The following is a 25,316-nucleotide window of genomic DNA, read 5'->3' as shown; positions in this document are numbered from 1 at the left end:
GGAAATAGGTGGGAAAAGAAAAATCTATTTAAATTATTGGGGAAAAAAGGGGGAGGGGATCGGAAAGGGGGTGGGGTTGGAGGAGAGAGTTCATGATCTAAAATTGTTGAACTCAATATTCAGTCCGGAAGGCTGTAAAGTGCCTAGTCGGAAGATGAGGTGCTGTTCCTCCAGTTTGCATTGTTTTATCTCTACCTTTTAGCCTATTTCGATTCCTTCACCCCACCCCCACTAGGGCTATCTGTACCTTGCTTGTCCTGCTTTCTACCCTTAATTAGCACATTCCTTAGATAATATCACCACCTTCAAAACCTCTTTGACCTTTTGTCTATGACATCTTTTGGCTATCTCCGCCTATCACTGGCCCTCTATCCAGCTCTACTTGTCCCACCCCCCTTAAACCAGCTTATATTTCACCTCTCTTCTATTTTTACTTAGTTCTGTTGAAGAGTCATACAGACTCAAAACATTAACTGTATTCCTCTCTGTAGATTCTGCCAGACCTGCTGAGTTTTTCCAGGTATTTTAATTTTTGTTTTAGATTTCCAGCATCCGCATTTTTTTGCTTTTAGCTATTAGGTGACACTTGGAAGGCTGTAGGATTTCAAAAATAAGGGAAGCTGCAGGTCTGGCAGATGGGTATGATATATCACATAGGCAGCTAGAGGGTCGTAGCTGTCCATTTGTAAACTCATAGGGAAACCGGAGGAACAGAAAGTTTGGGAATGGAAAAGATTCTGGCTTTGGGAGAAGGCAGAAGCTGTTCCCATCAATAGAAATGATATTATAGAGGATAAAATTGATGCAAAGAAGCCAGTAAAATTGCTGTAAGATGGGGCAAGTAAAAGCAAATTGTTGGAAGCTGCACGTTAAATCAGTGGTAGTAATAAGGATGCCTAAGTGTTTAGAAAAGACAGCACCAGTAAAGGAAACGAGTGATGAAATATTAGCAATAGTATAATTGCCAAATGTTCCTTCAGAACCTACTAAAGTGGTGGATATATCTCAGGATAGTCAAGAGGATTCTTCCTTGGGTTACTGATGTGAGTCAGGTGACTGGAGGTTATAGAGGTTTTGCCTCCAATAGGCAAACAGGTTAATATTTTGAGAGGTGATAGGGCAGTTCAATCACTGATATAATTTGTCTTCCAGATAGTTAGATGAAAGAAACAAAAACTATTAGGGAGTATTCATGGGATTTATGAACTTGTCCCCTTCTATAAAGTTAATTTACAAAGTTAATTTAGTACTGTGGAAATTGTTCCTAGCTTACCTATTGAAAGGGTAGATTTTACACTGAGTAATAATTTGGCAGGTTTAATAGTATTAGCATCTGAAAATTTCAAGAGAGCTTGTTGAAGTGAGAGAAACAGATTTTGCAGGAGGAACATCCTGGATTGTTCCCAGATTGTGTGCTAACTAGGGTACAAGCTTGTAAGGCTAGACAGGATGAAACGGAATCAATTGAAAGGGAGGATAATTTAGGTGCTCAGTTGGATACGACATTTTTTGGGAACCTGAAGGAGGTTGAAGGCCCTGAAAATAATTAAGATGAATTATTTAGCCAAGCTTCCTTGATTGAAGCCCAGCAGGCAAATCCTAATTTATGGCAATTGTCTCGAACGAGGTATTCTGATGAAGAATTAGAAAGCATCCCTGAATGTTATTACCTGAAAATTAACATCGGTGAGGAAGTGGAAACCTCCTCAGAAACCAGCGAACGAGGACTGAACAGTCCATCAAACTGCTGTCCCTCCTGGTTACTGCAGGGAAATTTTAAGAATTGCTCATGAGATTCCGGTGGCAGGTCATTTAGGAATAAGAAAGATTCAGGCTAAAGTAATGGAGCACTTTTATTGGCCAGGATTGCACGTAGATGCGGTTGAATTCTGCAAAGTATGTCAACTGGTTGGGAAGCCCCGGCCATCAATTAAACCAGCTCCACTAATCCCAATACTCGCTTTCAAAGAACCATTTTAGGTGGGTTCTAGTGGACTTTGCGGGGCGCCTACCCAAAACCAAAACAGGGTATCAATACCTTTTGACAATCATGGATTTGTCTACCCAATTTCCAGAGCCAAAATACCCTTAAGAAAAATGACTGCAAAGGTTGTAATCGAAGGGTTTGTTCAGTTTTTCACCAGGTATGGGTTCCCCAGAGAAGTTCGATCTGATCCCAGATCAAATTTCATGTCACGAGTATTCCAGAAGACAATCTGTAGTTTAGGAATAAAGCAGATTGAATCATCTGCATACTACTCACATTCTCAGGGGACAATGGAAAGATGCCATCAAACCTTAAGAACAATGATTAGAGCTTATTTGCTTGAATAGCCCGAGGACTGGGATAAGGAAATTTCATTTTTATTATTTGCCAATAGAGATGCACCTAATGAGTCAACCGGTTTAGTCTTTTTGAGTTAGTCTATGGACATGAATTAATGGGACCATTTAAATTAATTGAAGAGAAAGCTACGTCCCAGAAGAAGAAATTGCTGCCTTGGACTATGTATCCAAATTTCGAGAAAAACGGTGCAGTAACTCAGGAACACCTTAAGGCTTCCCAACAAATAATGAAAAATTGAATGGATAAGACAGCTGAAACTCGAACTTTTAAACCTGGGGATGAAGTACTAGTTCTGTTACCTTTGCCAGGTAAGCCACTGAAGGCTAGGTTTACTGCGTCTTACTATATTAAAAAGAGACTCAATGGGAAACTTTGCAATTAGTATCCCCAACCAAAGGAAACATCAAGGAGTGTGTCATAAATATCCTGAAATCTTATTTTGACAGGAAGGCTAATCAACCAGTGACTGTGCTCTAGGTACTAAGTATATTCACGTCACCATTTTCCTTTTTTGAGGGTTCAGACGATGAATCAGAGATTGAAAGTTCCCAGATCAAACCCCCAGTAATGAAATTAGCCAATATAGAGGTTTTGAAAAATTTGGATAGAATATTACACCATCTTCCAAAGAAGTCTCAGGGTGACACTGCCAAGCTAAAAAAAAAGAATCCGTATGTATAGACAGACCAGGGCAAACTTCCTTAGCTATGCATGACGTTGATGTGGGAAATGTTACACCCATCAAACAAAACCCTTACCTACTTAATCCTGCAAAACTGGCTCAAGTCAGGAAACTAAATTTATGCTGGACAGGGATATCATTGCACCAAGTTATAGTACTTGGAGTTCTCCAGTCATAGTGGTACAAAAACGTGATGGGTCACTAAGATTCTGCATTGATTACAGGAAAGTTAATGCTGTAACAAAAACTGACTCTTATCCAATTCGCTGATTTGAGGATTACATTGACAAGAGTTTGAAATTCAGACTTTGTGAGTAAGATCAATTTGTTAAAATGAGTATAAAAGCTGGGAAGTCATGCTGCAGCTGTATAGAACCTTGGTTAGGCCACACTTGGAATATTGTGTGTAATTCTGGTCGCCACATTACCAGAAGGGTATGGAGGCGTTGGAGAGGGTGCAGAGGAGGTTTACCAGGATGCTGCCTGGTCTGGAGGTTATTAGCTATGAGGAGAGGTTGGAGAAACTCGGATTGTTCTCACTAGAGCGACGGAGATTGAGGGGCGACTTGATAGAAGTTTACAAAATTATGAGTGGCATGGACAGAGTAGATAGCCAGAAGCTTTTTCCCAGGGTGGAAGAGTCAATTACTACGGGACATAGATTTAAGGTGAGAGGAGAAAACTATAGAGGAGATGTGCGGGGCAAGTTTTTTACGCAGAGGGTAGTGAGTGTCTGGAATTCGCTGCCAGAGGAGGTGGTGGAAGCAGGTATGATAGTGGTGTTTAAGAGGCAGCTTGACAAGTACATGAATAGGATGGGAATAGAGGGATACGGACCCCGGAAGTGTAAAACGTTTTAGTTGACGGGCAATATGATCGGCGCAGGCTTGGAGGGCCGAAGGGCCTGTTCCTGTGCTGTACTTTTCTTTGTTCTTTGTTATTGGAAAGTTCCAGAACAGATCAAGCCAAAGAAACCTCTGCTTTCATAACCCCAGACGGCTTGTACAGAGCATAAGGTTATGGCATTTGGATTGAAGAATGCACCAGCTACTTTTCAAAGATCTACAAACTAAGTAATTGTCAGATTACACAACTGTATTGTGTTTACCAATGATCAATTGGTCTACAGTGACACTTAGGTGTTCCACATGTTCTTCCCAAGTACACTATTTGATAGACTACAAAAAGCTGATTTGGTGATCAATTTAGCAAACAGTGAATTTGTTAAGGCCAAAGTCACCTAGTTGGAACGTATCATGGGGAAAGACAGAGTGCTGCCAAGAGAAGCTAAACTTCAAGCAATAATACTGTCCCACAACAAAGTGGGAAATACCTTGGTCCCTCGGAATGTGTGGGCTTTACAGCAAGTTTGTCCCAAACTTCAGTGTGGTAGTTGTTCCATTAATTAACTTTTAGAAGAAAAACTTTGAAGTTAACCGGGCAGAGTTTGTCAAACGCCTTTGAGGTTAAAGGCTGTATTAATAAATTAACCTGTTTCGGTGGCTCCAAATTTCAATCAACTATTCAAAATAGCAATTGATGCTAGTGATTTGGGTATAGGAGCGGGTGTTGCTACAAGATGATACTGATATATAGAATCCAGTCAGTTATTTCTGAAGAAAACTTAATACACATCGACAAAATGATCTACAATTGAGAAGGAAATGTCAAATCTAGTCTTGGCTCTTCAACAGTTTGAAGTACATGTTTTGAACAATCAAGGAGAGACATTAATTTATACTGATCATAAGCCACTGGCATTTTTGGAAAAGCTCTGTAGAAAGGAACTTCAGTTTTGCCCAAGTATAATGCACCAGCCCTTCAACCTAAAAATTGAACATGCTGCCAGGAAAAACAATGTAGCAGCTGACGCTCTGTCCAGAGTTTAAAGAAGGGGTGTGGGGAAAAAAGGCAGGCTACGAGTTATGATAATTCTATGATGCTGAATCCTGCTAATCCTAATTGTTAGCTTTACTTGCTTTTGCTTTATTTTAATTCATTCATGGGGTGTGGGTGTCACTGGCTAGCTACCATTAATTCCCCATCCCTAATTGCCCTTGAGAAGGTGGTGGTGAGCTGCCTTCTTGAACCGCTGTAGTCCATGTGGTGTAGATAAACCCAGTGTGCTGTTTGGGAGGGAGCTCCAGGATTTTGACCCAGCAACCGTGAAGGAATGATGATATATTTCCAAGTCAGGATGGTGAGTGGTCTGGAGGGGAACTTCCTGGTGGTGGTGTTCCCATGTGACTGCTGCCCTTGCCTTTCTAGATGGTAGCGGTCGTGGGTTTGCAAGGTGCTGTCAAAGGAATCTTGGAGTCACTGCAGTGCATCTTGTAGATGGTACACATTGCTGCCACTGTGCGTCGATGGTAGACAGAGTGAATGTTTGTGAATGGGGTGCAATCAAGCAGACTGCTTTGTCCTGGATGGTGTCAAGTTTTTTCGAGTGCTGTTAGAACTGCAATCGTCCAGGCAAGTGGAGAGTATTCCATCACATTCCTGACTTGTGTCTTGTAGATGGTGGATAGGCTTTCAGGAGTCAGGTGGTGAGTTACTCGCCACAGGATTCCTAGTCTCTGACCTGATCTTGTAGCCGCAGTATTTATATGGCTAGTCCAGTTCAGATTCTGGTCAATGGTAAGCCCCAGGATGCTGATACTGGGGGATTCAGTGATGGTAATGCCACTGAATGTCCAGGGGCAATGATTCGATTCTCTCTTGTTGGAGGTGGTTATTTCCTGGCACTTCTGTGGAACGAACGTTAGTTGCCACTTTTCAGCCCAAGCCTGGATATTGTCCAGGTCTTGCTGCACTTGGACATGGCCTGCTTCAGTATCTGCGGAGTTGCAAATGGTGCTGAACATAATGCAAGCATCAGCGAACATCCCCACTTCTGACCTTATGATGAAAGGAAGGCCATTGAGGAAGCAGCTGAAGATGGTTGGGCGTAGGACATTACCCTGAGGAACTCCTGCAGTGATGTCCTGGAACAGAGATGATTGACCTCCAGCAACCACAACAGTCTTCCTTTGTGCTAGGAATGACTCCACCAGCGGAGAGTTTTCCCTGATTCCCACTGACTCCAGTTTTGCTAGGGCTCCTTGATGCCAAACTTGGTCAAATGCTGCCTTGATGTCAAGGGTAGTCACTCTCACCTCACTTCTGGAGTCCAGCTCTTTAGTCCATGTTTGAACCAAGGCTGTAATGAGGTCAGGAGCTGAGTGGCCCTGGCAGAACCCAAACTGAACGTCAGTGAGCAGGTTATTGCTAAACAAGTATTGCTTGATAGCATAATTGATCCCCCTCCCATCATTTTACTGATTATCAAGAGTAGACTGATGAGGCGGTAAGTAGCCGGGTTGGATTAATCCTGCTTTTTGTGTACAGGATATACCTGGGCAATTTTCCACATTGCTGGGTAGATGCCAGTGTTATGGCTGTACTGGAACTGCTTGGCCAGGGTCGATGCAAGTTCTGGAGCACAAATCTTCAGTACTATTGCCGGAATATTGTCAGGGCCCATAGCCTTTGCTATGTGCCTTCAGCCATTTCTTGAGATCATGTGGAGTGAATTAAATTGGCTGAAGACTGGCATCTATGATGCTGGGGACCTCCAGAGGGGGCTGAGATTAATCATCCACTCAAATTGTTGCAAATGCTTCATTCAGCCTTATCTTTTGCACTGACGTGCTGGGCGACCCCATCATTGAGGATGGAGATATTTGTGGAGCTTCCTCTGCCAGTGAGTTGTTTAATTGTCTGCCACCATTCAAAACTGGATGTGCCAGGACTGCAAAGCTTAGATCTGCTCGTTTGGTTGTGGAATCGCTTAGCTCTATCGCTTGCTGCTTATGCTGTTTAGTACGCAAGTGGCCCTGTGTTGTAGCTTCACCAGGTTCGCACCTCATTTTTAGGTATGCCTGATGCTGGCCATGAAGTTTCAAATTGTGGTTGAGTACAATTCTGCTGCTGATGGCCCACGGCGCCTCATGGTTGCCCAGTCTTGAGCTGCTAGATCTGTTCAAAATTTAGGTGGCAGTGCCACACAACACGATGGAGTGTATCCTCAATATGAGGAGGACTTTACTGGGCTGACAGCTGAGTTTGCTGTTGTCATTTCTGCTGCCTAGGCCGATGCCGGGTGGCCCATCTGGTTACATTATTATTTTGTAAATACGACATGTAATTGAGAAATATGAGATGGTTAGCTGTATAGTATGTAATAAGCTATTTGTTAAAATGTTTATCATAAGAAATTGCTATATTTTAAAACTGTTGTAAACAGTTAAAGCTTTCTTTTTTGCAAGGTGGGGGTGGGTACAGGGGAAGTATGATAGAATTAGTGGTTTCAAAGCTTGCAATTTTGAGACAGAACCTAAATGAAACGGGAAACTGAAAAAGGAAACAGAGAAAGGAATCCTTACAGTTTCTATGGAAACCAAGACTGGAAACCGATTCTTCTGGGAGACTGAAACTGGTTGAAAGCATATGAAAGGACACAGAGCCAGAGTTCAAATGATGGTTTTGGTAATGCAGTACAAGCAGGTTAAAGAAGGAGGCTGTGTTTGTCTTATGAGGAAAGGTTGAGCAGGTTGGGCCTGTACTCATTGGATTTTAGAATAATGAGAGGTGATCTTGTTGAAACATATGTTTCTGGCGGGGGGGCATGACAGGGTAGAAGCTGAGAGAATGTTTTCTCTTGTTGGGGAATCGAGAACTAGGGGGCACAGTTTCAAAATAAGGGATTTCCCGTGTAAGATGGTGATGAGGAGAAATTTCTTCACTCAGAGTGGTTAGTGTTTGGAATTTGCATTCCCAGTGAGCAGTGGAGGCTGGATCATTGAATATACTCAAGTTAGAGTTAGACAGATTTTTGATTGACAAGGGAGTCAAGGGTTATGGGGGTGGGATGGGGTGGGGAAAGCTGGAAAGTGGAGTTAAAGTCACAATCTGATCATTCGTGATTTTATTGAATGGGGGAGCAAACTTGAGGGGCCAAATGGCCTACTCCTGCTCCTATTCATGTTTTTTATGTTCCAGAAAACAGAATAAATGGTTAATTTTTAGGTTGGCAGATTACAATCAGTGGGATGCCACATGGATCAGTGTTGGGGCTTCAACTATTTACAATATTAAAGCTAACATAATTAATGTGATTCTTATAGAAAGTTAAATTGACCCCATCCGCCCCCATTTCTGCCACCTCCCCTAGCTTTTTTTTGATAGTTGTTTTTTCAATTGTTTGACAGGAATCAAAGGTAGACATGAGCACCAATGTTATAGAAGAACTGGAGGTTCCATACCAGATGTGCAGTATGAAGGTGACCAGGGCCAGTGGTGCAGAAGCGATCAGAGCCGGGGATATTGCAGGGAGGGTGGTGGAGTTAGAAATAAAAGCACATTTAAAAAAAATGTTTAGAATGATTAAAAACACACCAGTCATTGAGCTGAAGGCAGACCTCACGTGGCGTATCTTCAGCTGGAACTGAACCTCGCCACTAGGCCTCCCTACTTACTTCACCAATGGATTCTTGCTGCAGCCAGGAGAGCAAGGTCCGAAGAAGAGTTATATTAGACTTGAAACATTAACTCTGTTTCTTTCTCCACAAATGCTGCCAAGCTTGCTGAGTTTTTCCAGCATTTTCTGTTTTTATTTCAGATTTCCAGCATCCAGTTTGTTGTTTTTATTTTAGAGGTAAAAGTTGGCCTTTATTGCAAGGAGCCAGTTTTTTTCATTCTTTCATGGGGTGTAGGTGTTGCTGGCTAGGTCAGCATTTTTATTGCCCATCCCTAATTGCCCTTGAGCCTTCTTGAACCACTGCAGTCTGTCTGGTGTAGGTACACCCACAATGCTGTTAGAGTGTTCCCGTTTTTGACTCAGCGACAGTGAAGGAACAGTGATATAGTTCCAAGTCAGGATGGTGAGTGGCTTAGAGGGGAACTTGCAGGTGGTGGTGTTCCCAGGCATCTGCTGCCCTTGTCCTTCTAGGTGGTAGAAGTTGTGTGTTTGGAAAGTGCTGTTGAAGGACAAGTATAAAAATAGAAAAGTCTTGCTACAACTGCACAGGCTATTTGTGAGATAACAACCGAGTACAGCACACAGTTCTGGCCTCCTTATTTAAGGAGGCTATATCTGCATTAGGAAAAGCTCAGAAGGCTCACTAGGTAGATTCCAGAGATGAAACGGCTGTCTTATGAGGAAAGGAACAGCAGGTTGGGTCTATAACTCATTGGAGTTTAGAAGAATGATGAGGTGATCTTATTGAAACATAGAAGATTCTGAGGGGGTTTGAGAGGGTAGATGCTGAGAGATGGCATTGTTTCAGAATAAGGGGCCAAGCATTTTAAGACAGAGGTAAAGAGAAGAATTTCTTCTGTCAGAGGGTCGTTAATCTTTGGAATTCTCTACCCCAGAGAACTGTGGAGGCTGAGTCATTGAATATATTCAAGGCTGAGTTTGAAAGATTTTTGAAGTATAGGAGAGTCAATAGAGTTATGGGGAACAGGTAAGAAAGTGGAATTGAGGGCAAGATCAGTTCAGCCATGATCTTATTGAATGGTGGAGCTGGTTTGAGGGGTCATATAGCCCATCCTGTTCCTATTACTTATGTTTCTTTGGCAGTAAACAGGTGATTCTGAACCATTGGTTTCAGCTTTGTATAAACCTCACTAGATTTTTCCTAAAATGATAGGCTAATGAATTGCAGGAATTCATCTGAGTTTAAAATCTGTTTTCAAAGGACTTTGTAGTAAAGGCCAAATTGTCCCCAGTGTAAAGAAAACTTGGTTAAAGTTGCTTGTGAATGTGCTGAGCGATAATTACAAATCATGCCTCCTGAAAGAGCTGTCAAAATACTAGTCCCCTTCACCTCAACACATCTTGTGTGACGTTCCATTTTCTTTGCTTACTTACATCAAACGCATATAGAAGCTGATTGATTTTAGTTGCTGTTGAAACTCTCCAAAATCTAAAATTAATTTCACCATTTGTGAACTAGCAACAAAAATGTTCATCCTACTCATTGAGACAAAGATTAACTTTGTGTTCAAGTTTATCCAGTTGCAAAAATGTCTAATTTCATGATTCATATGTTTTGGGAGTATAACTTTTAGTTTGGGGACTGAAGTTTTAAATATAAGATAATGGAAACAACTAGTTTGGGGAGGCTGGTAAACAGGTCTAAAGTAATTGCAATTCAAGGGATAGTCTGTGTTTATTTAATAAGGTCAGAGTTGGAAGTGGGAAAACAATAACAAAAGGTGGTCCTCTCAGTTTCATAATGAAGCCAGTGCATCTGGTGAGATTGCACTTATGCCCATTAGAGATGAGAGAAAATATTCATATGAATCCCAGAATCAAAGGGATGTTTTGGAAGGTAAGGTTAATTAATTTAAATTTCCATCTGGGCCATCCTAGGTGTGACATGTTGTCCTGGGGATAAATTGCAGGGAGGTAACCTCTTGTTTCAGGTTTATCTGTGATTTTTCACAGAAAAACAGGCAGTTTACATCTGAAACTGGAACAGATAGAGAGAGAGATACAGCTGCCAGTAGTCAATTGAAGCCTAGAAGCAGCCTGAGACAAGCAGAGGGAGAGAAATCTGCCAGGAGCTGTGGACAAGTAGCAAAGGGCTATCAGAAAGCAAGGGTGTTTTCTGAACTGGAGTCACTAAGCAAGAAAGTATTGAGGCCAATGCTTGAGCTGGGGAGTTCACAATCGTGAGATACATATGGAGTGTTGGAGGATCGCCTAGCTGAATGCTAGTGGAAGGACTCCAAGAAATCTCATACCTCAGGGAACAGTGGGAAAACTGAGGAGAATCAAAATGAATTCCTAAAAGCTGTGGCACACCTTGGTTTGGTCCAAGAAGTAAAGGAACACTCAAAATCCTGTAAAGTACAGGGGAACTCTTGGATGGAAATAACAGTAGAACAGGAGTATCCTTTTGAGATTTTTGGGCTTAAAGAATAAAATATAGTGTTAAGTTAGTATTGTTTGCTTTGTTTAACTCTTGCACAGTAAAACTTTTTTGATTAAAATGTGAAATCTTGTGGAGTAATTCTTTCAGTTAATAACTGGGAGTTTGAATTTATTTTAAAAAGTTACCAGTCTCCTTGAAATTATAACATAACGTAGTACTGGTCTAGTATCACCTTATTGCTTTATGTCCTAAACAATGTTATGTTAGCTAAAAAAATAAAATTCTCTGTTCTATGAAAAAGTATTATTGGAAAGAGAGGGAGCACGCAAGGGAGTTAACTCTCAAAGAGAAAGTCTGGGAACCTCTTTAGGCCAAAATACGTTTTTTTAAAAATTAGGCACTCTAATACTATAAAAGGAAAATAAAATTCCAAAGAAACTGAAGCAACGATTAGTACTTGGAACTAGGCGATCCTAAAACATTCAAACCACAGTTAACTAGATGAGTGAACCAAAGTATGAAGTTCACTTTGAGCACAAGAGCAAGAAATGTGTGATAGTATTTAAAGCAAGGATGCTAAGATCCCATTGTTAATTATTAAATTGGCCAGACCATGATACTGAGGGGCACAAAGTTCAGAAGCCTGACAGGCTTAACTTTATATTGCCTCTCATTATGCCCAGAAAGTGCCAAAATATTTTCTCCTGCCCTTCAGAGCGTGGTAAGCTATAAGGCTGCCCTGTTGATCCTTCATATTGATGACAAATCTGCAGACAAAATCTGTAAACATGTCTGAATTTTCTCAATTGCAATAACAAGCAGAAAATCTTGCATTAACAATAGTTCTCTTAAAAGTCCAGCTATCAAGTGGAGGTTGAAAGAAGTGTTATGGGCCTCTTCGAATTTACTGTAAGCAGACTAACACTCATCTCAAGTATACCAAAGAACTAAGGCCAGGATTTTCCAGGTCCTGCCCCGGCAGATGCGGTGAGCCATCCAAAAGTCTATTGACTTCGGGACTGGAAGACCCCACTGGCAGCAGGTGCCGGAAAATTCCAGCCCAAGTGTTCCTTCCTCAGTGAAGCAAGCACTGCTATTCCCTCTGAGCAGATCGTATGGATGGTCCTTGAAAATGGAAGAGTGAAAACAGAATACATGATAAATTATTACTCTAAAGGGAACTGCAAATCTGCATTCCTGCAGTGAAATCTTAGCAGTTCAACACAAGACATCATGAAATCTCTGGGTATTTTTTTAAAAAAAGAGTCACCTCATTGTCTTGAGGTGGTCTCATGTATATATAATTCACTCTCAGATTTACCTGCCATATTCAACAAACATACAAGTCTTGAACAGAAAGTAATGTTCTGGCATCAAAACCAAATGCACATTGCAACCGGATATGGAGAGGAAGAACAAGTCCTTTGCTTGATTACATACCTTACAGTAGTAGCATTTTTCAGTCAGTGTTTCTGACCAACCACCTCAGTATCCAAAGCTCAAGCCCAATTGAGTTGAAAGTAGGTGTCTCAATTGTAAAGGACAATTGCCATAGATAGTTGTGCAGTTTATAGTGACAGTTTGGATAACACATATGTTCAGCCTATCGCTTTAAGGTGACAGCTGATTTCTGGATGATTTCAATTTCCCATACTAACAAAGAAAGGTTTGGGATGACCGTGCAAATCAGTTTAGTCGTAGAAGCTTCACAAAGAGCCAGATTTTAATAGAGTCAGGCCGGCTCTGGAGGTCTTTATAAATGGTAGGTGGAACCAGTTTCCGAGATTCCTGTTCCCAGTGCTGGCAATTTTCGCCAGCATGGGAAACCTGTCCTGGCTAGTTCATTATAGGAGTCAGCATCTCATAACCCCTTTCAATTTTCATGGAGTGTGGCCAGCTTCTCAAGGACTTTTGGTTCATGGCTCCATAGAGGAATTGTGAGCCAAAGTCTAGGTTTGGGAACTTTTTTGAAAGGTATGTTTAAAAGTCTTACCCATGCCCCTGCCATGTCCCCCATGCCAGGCATCTGTTTCTCCAGATAGCCTCATTGTGAATGCTTGACTGAGCTCCAAGATTCACAAACGGTTTAGCTCAAGCAGGGGTCTGTTTACATTGGCTGAAGTGGAGTGTCAGCTTCGATTGATTGACATCTTTATGAGGTTATAATGTGTTATTCTTTGATCTGTGCTTTTCAATGTTTGCATGTTTATTTGGACAAGATTAAGAGGTGTAAAGTGGGTAATGTTCCTGTTATTGAAACTATTAATGGCAGTGTACGGCTGAGCCTTAGGGGCCATGGAGAGGGCATGAAGTAACATGGGGGTATTGAGGTCGAATGGGGAGCATGAAGCTCGAATGGTTGGCATAGAGGGTGTAAGGGGTGAGGGTTAGAGGACCTAACAGCCTTTAATGCAAATTGGACAAAGTCCCAGAGAACCAGGGCGGGCCTTCTAACCAGCCTGCCTTGGCACTTGCCTGCCTCCGTGGTCACCTCTGATCTGCTTCTGGGGTTGGCAGACCCAATTCACTCCGGTCCTTGCCTCCCTGGAGTGAAAATAGTGCATATGGAGCCATTTATATTGAGACGGGTCGGCCAAGTTCCGATTTGAGCTTCCCGCCTTGTTAGCTAAAATTCAGTTCAAAATGTTTTGTATCCACTTAGAAGATAGTTACAGTCATAAGCAGGATCTGCAAGTAAGGTAGTATTGCCTCCTTCCGAGATGTTGGCGTATTCAATATGCATGCTCATGAAATGGCCATATGGTAAGGAGACTATATTGAGAATCTTGCGCTTTTCATTTGATGATCTTATCCCAAAATGGATTCATAGTGGAAATCCACAGTTGCTTAGGGCAATTCTGAACACAGTTTGGTTAATATTAATATGTAGTTTGACTAACATTCAAACTTTGTCTTTTAGGTGTAATTGACCTTCAGGTCAGCTATTGGTCAGAAACCTCCTGTCCCTTGAAGCTGTGAAGCAGAGCCTTGAAGAAAAACTTCCTTAAGGGTTGGAGATGAAAATGCACTTGAATGTCTCAATGAGAAAAAAAGAATCTCTTAAAAGCTATGACTCCTTAGGAACCAAAGATTTTGAATGATTAAGATAGCATCAGGCAGAGGCAAAGGTATGACTGAGGAAAAGATTGAGGAAGGCCAAATTCTAAGGCTTCACCAAAAACAAAGACTTTCCTCTCTATAGCTCATTTTCCTCTATCTGAAATATCTCAAATATTTCATGTATAATGAATAGTTTTGAGTACATATGTTACATAGAGAAGCTCAGCACCTTTTCTACACAACAGCTCACACAAACAGAAATGATTCAGAATAATCTCTTGCTTGTTGCATTGGTTGGGGGGGTGGGGGGGGGAATGGAATGTTGCCTGTAACACCAGAAGAACTCTGCTCTCCTTTTAACATGGAGTCTTCAACATCTACCTGAACTATCAGATTGGACGAAGCACTGGTTAAACATCTCAACTGAAACACATCTTTTCCAACAATACTGTGTTCCTTCAATACAGCACTGCAGTGTCAGTGTAGATTATGTCCCCAAGTCTTGGAATCTACCACAAACCCATGACTTTGACTCAAAGCGAAAATGAGACAAACTGGCCCCTATTAGTTACTGATTACTGGAAAAACTGGAAAACAGAGAAACAGATCAGCATGAAAACTTGAATAGGACTAAGGCTGCAGGAAAATCAATATGGCAAGTCAAATTATTTTCTAGCGTCAGTAGTAGCATCCTCTCCTGTCAGTCGGAAGGTTATGTCCCACCCCAGAGACCTGAGCACGTAAACTACCAGGACAAATTGTACACTACCGAGGGAGATCTGCAGATGAGACATTAAACAGAGTTTGCTCCCAGCGACTTACATAATGAATTTCATGGAATTATTTGAACAGCAAAGGAGCTCTCTGAATGTTTTGGCCAATATTCATCTCTCAACCAAAAAAATTACATGGCCACCTTTTCTCATTGCAGTCTGAAAACTGGCTAAATTAGAACAGTGATTACATCCTACATGTATTTCATTGGCTGTGAAGCACTTTGGAACATCCAGAGGTCATATATAAAATGAAAGCTCTTTCTTTTTTGAAGAGATAGGCAGATCTGTGGTCAATTACCAAAATACATCGCGTGTGTGTGTGCGCTATTAAAAGGATAATTTTTCTCCAAACAGCAAGGATATCAGTCATACATATACACACATAAATGACGAATGATGAGGAAATGTGGAATTTGTTCAAAAGAAAAAAAATTTAAATTTACAGATTAACAAATCATCACGTTCAATTGACAAACGACACCAAAATTAACAGTTTAGAGCAGTTCGGGGTAATCGGGGATTAATCAGCATACCTGTGCTTCTAACTGTCCTTCTGTCAGTGCCATCATTTCTTCATATGTTAGCTGGGAGAATAGAGCTGCATACTTATGCAGGCGCAAGCTTTTTAGCCAAGCTGGAACATCTGTAATTAAAACATTATTAGCTTTACTAGAGTTTAATATCTACATTTTGTACTAACAATGTAGTCATCAGGTTTTTTATTACTAATGCTAATTTTTCAAATTTTGCAATATGTTAAGAATTTTCTATCATAAGCAGTCAATATGACCTTGTTTACAAACATTTAAGTACTAGAGCTACCAAATCCACTTTGCATCCTATATCACTGGCTAAATTACCTCTGAATCATCAGCAGATTGTCCAGACCAGCTGCATAAATGGAGAACCAATATCAGTTGAGCTGACCCAACTTATCTGCTATGTCAAATACTTTCTAAGTTTAGCACAGTTTTGGTGTAATTTGGCATAGTATGTTCCAATCTCTCCTTGGAGGAAAAAACTATTCAGTTGAACAGCCTTTCACAAAAGGCATTATTTATGATGATAAACAGTTATTATGTATAAATTTCATGCCACGTTTGTGACATATAGATATTTAATTACTGTACAAAAACTGTTTGGAACTCCATTCGTAGAATACTAGATGTTCTTGAATACTAAAAGTGCAACTTTAGAAGTTTCCATGTGAAAAGCAGAATAGTATTTTCTTCATATATTGATAATTTCATTTTTCACATATCTAAACAGGTGATCAAATCTGGAGTACAACCCAGTAGAATATCCACCTCCTAATCATATGGTCCCATGTTGGATCTCAAGACTCTTACTTCATAAGAACATAAGAAACAGGAACTAGAATAGGCCATTCATAAATTTACCTTTAATAAATCCATGTTGATTCTGCTTAGTCATATGCTTTTCTAAGTGCCCTAATAAAAGATTCTAGTATTTTTCCAATGACTGATGCCTGGTGAACTGATGTATAGTTCCCCATTTCTCTCCCTCTTTTCTTGAATAGAAGGGTTATGTTTGTTACTTCCAATCCATGGAGACTGTTCTAGAATCTAGGGAATTCTGGAAAATTAAAACTAATCTACCTACCATCTCATTTAACACCCTAGAATCCAAGCCATCATTCCAGAGAATTGGTCAACTTTTAATCCTATTAATTTCTCCAGGACTATTTCTCTACAGATTTCTATCATGAACACAGATACGAAGTATTTGTTTAATGTCTCTGCCATTTCCTTATTCTCTATTATAATTTCTTTCATCTGCCTCTAAATAGCCTACATTTACTTTCGCTAGTCTCTTCCTTTTTACATATCTAGTTTACTACATCCTCTCCTCTTATCAATTTCCTGGTCATCCTTCGCTGAATCCTGTTCTCCCAATCCTCAGGCTTACAGCTCTTTTTGGCAACATTATAAGCTTCTTTTAATCTAACTTCCCTTGTTAATCATACTTGGACCACTTTTCCTGTGGGCTTTTTATTCCTTATTCCTTCACTCAGATCTGCCAATATTAAAAATAAACCATGTCCGCCCTTGTCCAAGCCAAATGACACATCACACATTGTCACTCTACATTCAGGGGCTCAGGAGGTGAAAGAACCCTTACATACCACCACTTTATAAGCAGATTTCCTGTATTTTGATGCATACAACAAAAAAGGCACTGTTAAGTCAGTGATCACGCTACACTTTCTCTTAAAAGTATCTTTCAGAAAGGTATACAATGTCTCTTATGATCCAGCAGTTGGTAAAGCTGAGTTATATAAAAATCCCAGAGGAAAGCTTTAAACAACTGTCATAACCTATATTTTAAGTGGTACGTTTGATATGCAACTCTAAATTCAGGAATCAGACCACCAGTTTGAGGTTTTATATTAAACTAAATGAAACATTTTATTAATTTACACAATAAATATATGCACATGGCTACAAGTTACTACCATCATAACTTTTAACAAATTCCCAAACTAATCTCCATTAAGGCAACAGCACCCATAGGCTCAACCAGACACCAGGCAAAGCATTTTCACCTTACGAATTCAAAATGAGGTTCCTGTCACTTTGGTTCCTGTGAAGACAGTTGTAGGCTCACAGCTGCTTTGATCTTACATTGTCTCTGCCTTGCACACACAAAAACTGCTATCAGTTATATCCAGCACATCTCATTGAATGTAAATTCTCATTGTATCACCAGCCTCTTAGAACTCCACCTCTTCAAATAATAAAACCCCTTTCATAGTACCAATTTTATTAGTAATATAAACATATCTGCTAGCTAGGTGCCAGATTTCACCCCACTTCTTGAATGCGCTATTCAAAAAATGCAAACGGACTCTGCATCTCTTGCATCTCAAACTAGTATACATCAAAGCACCCAGACTAGCTGGCTTTAATCCAATTAAGACACACCCATAGACTAAATCTCTATTTTTAAAAGAAAAATAATTTCCAATAATATAGACATTAATAGCTTCATGACACTCTTGAAGGGAAACCACCAAAATAGATTTTACAACTTTAAAAAAATATTGGCAATGAACCAACCACAGCTAAACCAAAATTAATTAGCTACCCAGACAATCTTAAACTATGTTTGCAGATTTATTGAATGGTATAAGTTCTATGAACCTAAATTTTCCTTTGCAAAGTGAAGCCAATTGTAAAATGCAAACGTCTTAATTTTAAAACTACATCTTGTATTTATATAGTGCTTTAAATGTAAGAAAACTTCCACAGGCATTTGACAGGAGTGTTATGAAGTGAAATTTGACACCAGGCCACATAAGGAGATTGGGACAAATATCCAAAAAAAGTTGGGTTTTGAGGATTGTCTTAAAGGAGGAAGTAGAGAGATAGAGGGGCTTTTGAGGGGAACTCTGTAGTTTAGGGTCTAAGTAGTTGAAAGCACGGCCTCCAAATGAGGAGCAATTAAAATCAAAGATACTCGAGATCAGAATTAGGAAAGTACAGTTTAAAAATTGAGGCAATGCTTAACCTGGATCTAATATAGGTCAACAAGCAACAAGTCTGATGGATGAACTGGATGTAGTAATAGTAAAGATAGAGGCAGGAGAGTTTTGGATGACCTCAAGTTTAAGGATGATAGAATGTGGGAGACCTGCCAGAACAGCCTTGGAATAGTCAAGTCCAAAGGTAACAAAGACATGGAACAAGCATTTCAGCAGCAATCAAGCTAAGATGGGACAGAGTTGGGTGATGTTACGGAGGTGGAAGTAGATGGTCTTAAATTAAACAGGCATTTTGCTTCGGTCTTCACTATAGAGGACACAAGTAACATCCAGATAATAGCTGTAAATCAGGAAATGGAAGGGAGGAAGGAACTCAGGAAAATTATAATCACCAGGGAAGTGATATTGAGCAAATTGTAGAGGCTGTGGGCTGACAAATCCCCAGGTCTGGATAGACTTCACCCTAAGGTCTTGAAAGGAGTGGCTAGTGAGATAGTTGATGCACTGGTTTTAATTTTCCAAAATTCCCTAGATTCGGGGAAGGTTCCATTAGATTGGAAAATAGCAAATATAACTCCTTTATTCAAAAAGGGAGACAGAAAGCAGGATACTATAGGCCAGTTAGGCTAACAGCTGTCATAAGGAAAATGTTAAAAGCTATTATTAAAGATGTTATAGCAGGGCGCTTCGAAAAATTCAAGACAATCAGATGCAGTCAACATGGTTTTGTAAAAGGGAAATCATGTTTAACTAATTTATTGGAGTTCTTTGAAGGAGTCACATGTGCTGTGGATAAAGGGGAACCAGTAGATGTACTGTACTTAGATTTCCAGAAGGCATTTGATAAAGTGCCACATCAAAGGTTATTACAGAAAATAAAAGCCCATGGTGTAGGGGGTAACATATTGGCATGGATAGAAGATTGGCTGGCTAACAGGAAGCTGAGTTGGCATAAATGGGTCTTTTTCTGGTTGGCAGGATGTGACAAGTGGTGTGCCACAGGAATCAGTGCTGGGGCCTCAGCTTTTTACAATTTATATAAATGACTTAGATGAAGGGACTGAAGGAATGGTGGCTAAATTTGCTGATGACACAAAGATAGGAAAAAAGTAAGTTGTGAAGAGGATGTAAGGAGGCTACGAAGTGACCTAGATAGGTTAAATGAGCGGGCAAAGATCTGGAAAATGGACTATAATGTGGGCAAACATGAAATCGTTCATTCCGGCAGGAAGAATAAAAAAGCTTATTATCTAAATGGAAAGAGATTGCAGAGTTCTGAGATTCAGAGGGATCCGGGTGTCCTAGTGCATGAATCACAAAAGGTTAGTATGCAGGTGCAGCAGGTAATTAGGAAAGCTAATAGAATGTTATCATTTATTTTGGGGGGCATTGATAATAAAAGTAGGGAGGTTATGCTTCAGTTGTACAGGGCATTGGTGAGCCAAAATCTTGAGTACAGTCCTGGTCTCCTTATTTAAAGGAAGGTATAAATGCATTAGAAGCAGTTCATAGAAGGTTTACTAGGCTAATACCAGGAATGGGCGGGTTGTCTTTTGAGGAAAGGCTGGACAGGTTAGGCTTGTATCCATTGGAGTTTAGAAGAGTAAGAGATGACTTAACTGAAATCTTTAAGATCCTGAGGGGTCTTGACAGGGCGGATGCGGAGAGGATGTTTCCTCTTGTGGGACAATCTAGAAATAGGGGTCACTGTTAAAAAAAATAAGGGAGTTCTCATTTAAGACAGAGATGAGGAGAATTTTTTTCTGAGGGTTGAGTCTCTACTCTATACCCCAGCCTGAGTTGGAAGATTGGGCGAGACAGGCATGGAAGAAACTTGACTTAGGTAAGTGGGGACAGAGTGGCAATCCAACACTGATTGCCACTCCGAGGAAGTTATGGTCCAATGTGCTTCTTTTTTACTCTTCCTGCTAAAATGGACAATTTCACATTTTCCCACATTATACTCCATTTGCCACAGCCACAAAAGGTGTAAATGTTAGTAAAATTTCAAGTATGCCACCACAAACATCAGATGCAATGTGATATTAGGTATTCCAAGCTAACTGACAGGATAGAGGCACTAGTTCACTCAAAGAGGATCTAAAATTAATTTCTTGTTTTCAGCTATAATAATCAGTACATTGTCAAATGTCTTAATCTGTTTGAGAATGCCACTTTGTTTTGGAAGAGTATCGGTTATTCAGTCTACTCCACTTAATTCAAGATTTACTTAAAACACCTGTTTTACTTTATTTAAATTGCTTAATATGAATTGATGGATAATTTGAATTCCTTACATGCCAACAAGAGTAAACTGCAGTTATACTTATGATTATCAGTAGAATATATGGATGAAATTTGAAACAATTTGGTTGCAAGAACAAGTTACCATTCTTCCTGTGCATCTTCTATTGCACATCATTCCCTGATGGCTTGACAACTTGGGTCAATTAGTAGGAAGCTTGCAAGTAATTTGGAATGACCAGGACTTTTTTCTTGCCCCATCCTCTGCCCCAAATGAACACCACAGTGGGGAAGTACATATTTGTAATTAAAGATGCATCAGATACATTAGAATATTTTGACATTTATAACTGGTGTTAATTACTTGTGCAGCAAAATTGATATTCTACTAGCTATTGTGAAAAAAAAGTCATTTTCATATTTTAAAACACCTTAACTGACACTATTTCATTGGTGATTCCAATTGAGGTTTATCTGGCAGTATTACTGTAAATGTTATGGAGTTCACTGATACTGGCACAGCTAGCAACTCAGGTTAATAATTTCTAAACATAAATCTTGGTAGATGATGGCAAAAGCAATATGCAGTACTTTGAGAAAAGTTTAATTTATTTAACGAAACAAAATCTAAAATGCAATTCTCCTTCAAAATGTACAGAGGACTGTGTACAGTGTACTGTAGTAGCAATCTGTGAATATAAAAATGTAGTTGCTTGCAGCAAACTCAAAACAGCAAAATAAACAGTTTCTATATAATTTATTTCTAGAACCTGACTGCAAATATCAATGGACAGGTGTGGGGGAGTTCCCACATTAAATGGGTCCGTGACCATATGCAGCAAGAACTGAACAACATTCAGGCTTGGGCTAAGTGGCAAGTAACATCTGTACCACACAAGTGCCAGGCAATGACCATCCCCAACGAGATAGAATCTTACTAGCTCCCCATAACTTTCAGTAACATTGCCATTGCTGAATCCCCCACCATCAACATCCTGGGGGTTACCATTGACCAGAAACTGAACTGGACTAGCCATATAAAAATTGTGGCTAGAAAGCAGGTCAGAGGCTGGAAATTCTGCCTTCTCCCCAAAGCCTGTCCACCACCTACAAGGCACAATTCAGTAGTGTGATGGAATACTCTCCACTTGCCTGGATGAGTGCAGCTCCAAAACACTCAAGTTCGGCACCATCCAGGACAAAGCAGCTTACTTGATCGATACCCCATCTACCACCTTAAACATTCACTCCCTTCACCATTGACGCAGAGTGACAGCAGTGTGTACAGTATATACAAGATGCACTGCAACAACTCACCAAGTCTCCTTCGAAAGCACCTTCCAAACCTGTGACTCTTGTCACCTAGAACGACAAGGGCAGCAGAGGCATGGGAACACCACCACTTGTAAGTACGACCCCAAGCCACACACCTTCCTGACTTGGAACTATATCACCATTCCTTCACTGTCGCTGAATCAAAATCCTGGAACTCCCTTCCGAACAACACTCTGGGTGTTCCAGCACCAAGTGGACTGCAGCAGTTCAAGAAGGTAGCTCACCACGACCTTCTCAAGGGCAGTTAGGTATGGGCAACAAATGCTGGCCTTGCTGGTGACACCCGCATCCCATTAAAGAATAAAAAGATATTATTTGGAAATTATACAATGTCTTGTGTGGTGCTAGTTTCTGGTTAATTTTTTAAATATTTATGCACCAGTGAGTTTTTTTTGCAGCACATGTTCAAAGAATCGGACACATTTTGTGTTCACGTAAACACCAAAGGGGTCTTGCGTGATTAAACATGTAGGGGATTCCTCTTCAGAGAAACCTATTCTCTATAATATTAAGAATAGTTTGAGAATCAAGCAATTTAATTTCAATTAGTCAAAGCTAATTAATTTGAAAAACAAAGGTCATGAACTATTGGTCAGCAGCAGAGCAGCAACAAATCCCACTGACCATGTTTGAAACTGTGGCCTTAATCTTTTACGTTGGAGCCTCAGGACCTTCCCTTCCCAGCTCCAGCTCGAAACAGCAACAATTGAAGTTGGGAGGCCTTGTGGCGAGGTGCAATTCCAACACTACATCCCCTTCCACATCACAAACTGAATTCACACCTCTTGAGATCTGCCTTAAGTTCAGTGAATTTCACACTTTAAATGTACCCGTTAACTGGTTTTAATCCTAGGTCCCCACCATAAACCAGTCACCCCTGACGCTGAACAGCCTTCCTACACCCCAGATTCTGCTCATCCCCCTTTCACACGCCTGACATTGCTTATCTCCTCCTGATACTGCACATCTCCTCTCAATGCTCAATTCCTTTCTGCAGCCTTGATGCTACTCACCCCCTCCTGCATCCCTGATACTGCTCAACCCCCTCCCACACCCCCGACACTGCTCACCTCCTACCCCCCCACCTGACAGGGCTCCCCCCCACCTGACAGGGCTCCCTCCCACCCAACCATTCCCTCCTGACAAGGTTCATCCCCCTCCTGGCAGTGCTCAACCCCGGTGCTCCTCATCCCCTTCTGATACAGCTCACCCCCTCCTGCACTCCTGACATTGCTCACCACCCCCTCCAGATAATGTTTACCTCCAACCTGACGCTGTTCAATCCTCACCCAACACTGTTTAACTCCCCTCCCAATACTCCTCAGGCCCTCCCGATGCAGCTCACCATTTCCACACCCCTGACATTGCTCATCCCCTCCTGAGAATGTTCACTTTCCACCTTACACTGCTCAGCTCCCCTCCTACACCCAAGACACTGTTTATCCCTTGCCCACACACCTGGTTTAGGGGTGGTGGTGGTGTTGAGTTGCGCAGGGGAGAGGGCTAAGCTGAGTAAGGTGGTGAGCAGTGCTAGGAGGGTGGGGTATGAACAATGTCAGGAAGGGGGCGGGCAGTATTGGTGGGTGGGAGTGAGCAGTGTCGAGTGTGGGGTACTTTGACACTCCTCCTGATTTAAAGGGCTGCACACCTGGCAGGCATAAACAGCACTAATAAATCAGTGTAATGAGTAAAAAAACTCAGTAGTACTAGACGAACAGCCCATGTTTACATGCTGACAGGTCCCGATGGGTGGGAGGGGATCATCAGCGGGAGCTCCCATGAAGCCTTTTCTGGCAAACCAGAAGTTCCATGTTCAAATGTAAGTTGGCTTCCTGGAACTTTCAAAGCCATTGCAATCCTCAATAGAGGCAAACATCTGTGTTCGCTGCATTGGAATCAGAAGATCTGGGCCATTCATTTCCATCTCTTAAATTTTTATTATCTTTAGAAAATTGATTTTTTGATCCAGGCAGTGCAACTTAGAGCTGGTCTCAAATTTTATTTTCACCTGACTTTATGTTTCCATTCTTTATTTATGTATTAAGGGGAATGTGCCTGGAGCTCGAACTGTGACTTTGATCCAAAGTCCCATCAATAGCAATAGTTGTCAATATGAACAACAGGAGTCCACTTGTAGTAATGGCTCATTTTTCAGATATGTTGCACTTTACAAGTACCATACCAACTCTACTCCAATTTTAGACAAGGCATTATTTAATTCATTCATGGGGTGTTGGCGTCACTGGCTATTGCACATCCCTAATTGCCCTCATGTGATGAGCTGCCTTCTTAAACAGCTGCAGTCTACGTGGTGTAGGTACACCTACAGTGCTGTTAGGGAGGAAGTACCAGGATTTTGACCCAGCGATAGCGAAGGAATGGCAATACATTTCCAAGCCAGGATGGCAGTGGCTTGGAGGGGAACTTCCAGGTGGTAGTGTTCCTATGTGACTGCTGTCCTTGTACTTCTAGATGGTAGTGGTTGTGGGTTTGGAAGGTGATGTCTAAGGAACCTTGGTGAGTTTCTGCAGTGTATTTTATAGATGGTACACACTGCTGCCACAGCGCATCGGTGGTGGAGGGGGTGAATGTTTGTGGATGGTATGCCAATCAAGCGAGCTGCTTTGTCTTGAATGGTGTCGAGCTTCTTGACTGTTGTTGGAGCTGGCACTCATCCAGGCAAGTGGAGAGTATTCCATCACACTCCTGACTTGTGCCTTGTAGATTGTGGACAGGCTTTGGGGAGTCCGGTGGTGTGTAACTCACCGCAGGATTCCGAGACTCTGATCTGCTCTTGCAGCCACCGTATTTATATGGCTAGTCCAGTTCAGTTTCTGGTCAATGGTAACCCCCGGATGTTGATAGTTGGGGATTCAGCGATGGTAATGCCATTGAACATCAAGTGGCGATGGTTGGATTCTCTCTTGTTGGAGATGGTCATTGCCTGGCAAATGTTACCTGCCACTTGGTCAGCTCAAGCCTGGATATTGTCCATGTCTTGCTGCATTTGGACATGGACTGCTTCAGTATCTGAGGAATCACAAATGGTGAACATTGTGCAATCATCAGTGAACATCCCACTTCTGACCTTATGATGGAAGGAAGGTCATTGATGAAGCAGCTGAAGATAGTTGGGCCTAGAACACTACCCTGAGGAACTCCTATAGTGATGTCCTGGAACGGAGATGATTGACCTCCAACAACCACAACCATCTTCCTTTGTGCTAGGAATGACTCCAACCAGCTGAGAGCTCCCCCCCTCTCCCCACTCCGAGTCCCACTGACTGTAGTTTTTCTAGGGATGCTTGTTGCCACACTCAACAAATGTTGCCTTGATGTCAAGGGCAGTCACTCTCACCTGACCCCTAGAGTTCAGCTCTTTTGTCCATGTTTGAACCAAGGCTGTAATGAGGTCAGAAGCTGAGTGGCCCTGGCAGAACCCAAA

General features: G+C 41.3%; 1 protein-coding gene across 5 annotated transcripts in view; it reads right to left on the bottom strand.

The window, feature by feature from the left end:
• samd4a (sterile alpha motif domain containing 4A) overlaps positions 1-25,316 on the bottom strand; it is a 230,985-nt gene that overhangs the window by 56,358 nt on the left and 149,311 nt on the right. For all 5 annotated transcript variants that reach the window (XM_078562637.1, XM_078562641.1, XM_078562638.1 and 2 more), the window contains one exon: positions 15,321-15,430. In XM_078562637.1, the coding sequence (XP_078418763.1) occupies positions 15,321-15,430 (110 nt within the window). The remainder of the gene's footprint in view (positions 1-15,320; positions 15,431-25,316) is intronic.

Source organism: Cetorhinus maximus, chromosome 18 (genome assembly GCF_964194155.1).
Source record: "Cetorhinus maximus chromosome 18, sCetMax3.hap1.1, whole genome shotgun sequence".
Lineage (NCBI taxonomy): Eukaryota > Metazoa > Chordata > Chondrichthyes > Lamniformes > Cetorhinidae > Cetorhinus > Cetorhinus maximus.
The sequence above is the reverse complement of the archived record's forward strand: the minus strand, read 5'-3'. Positions and strand labels throughout refer to the sequence as shown.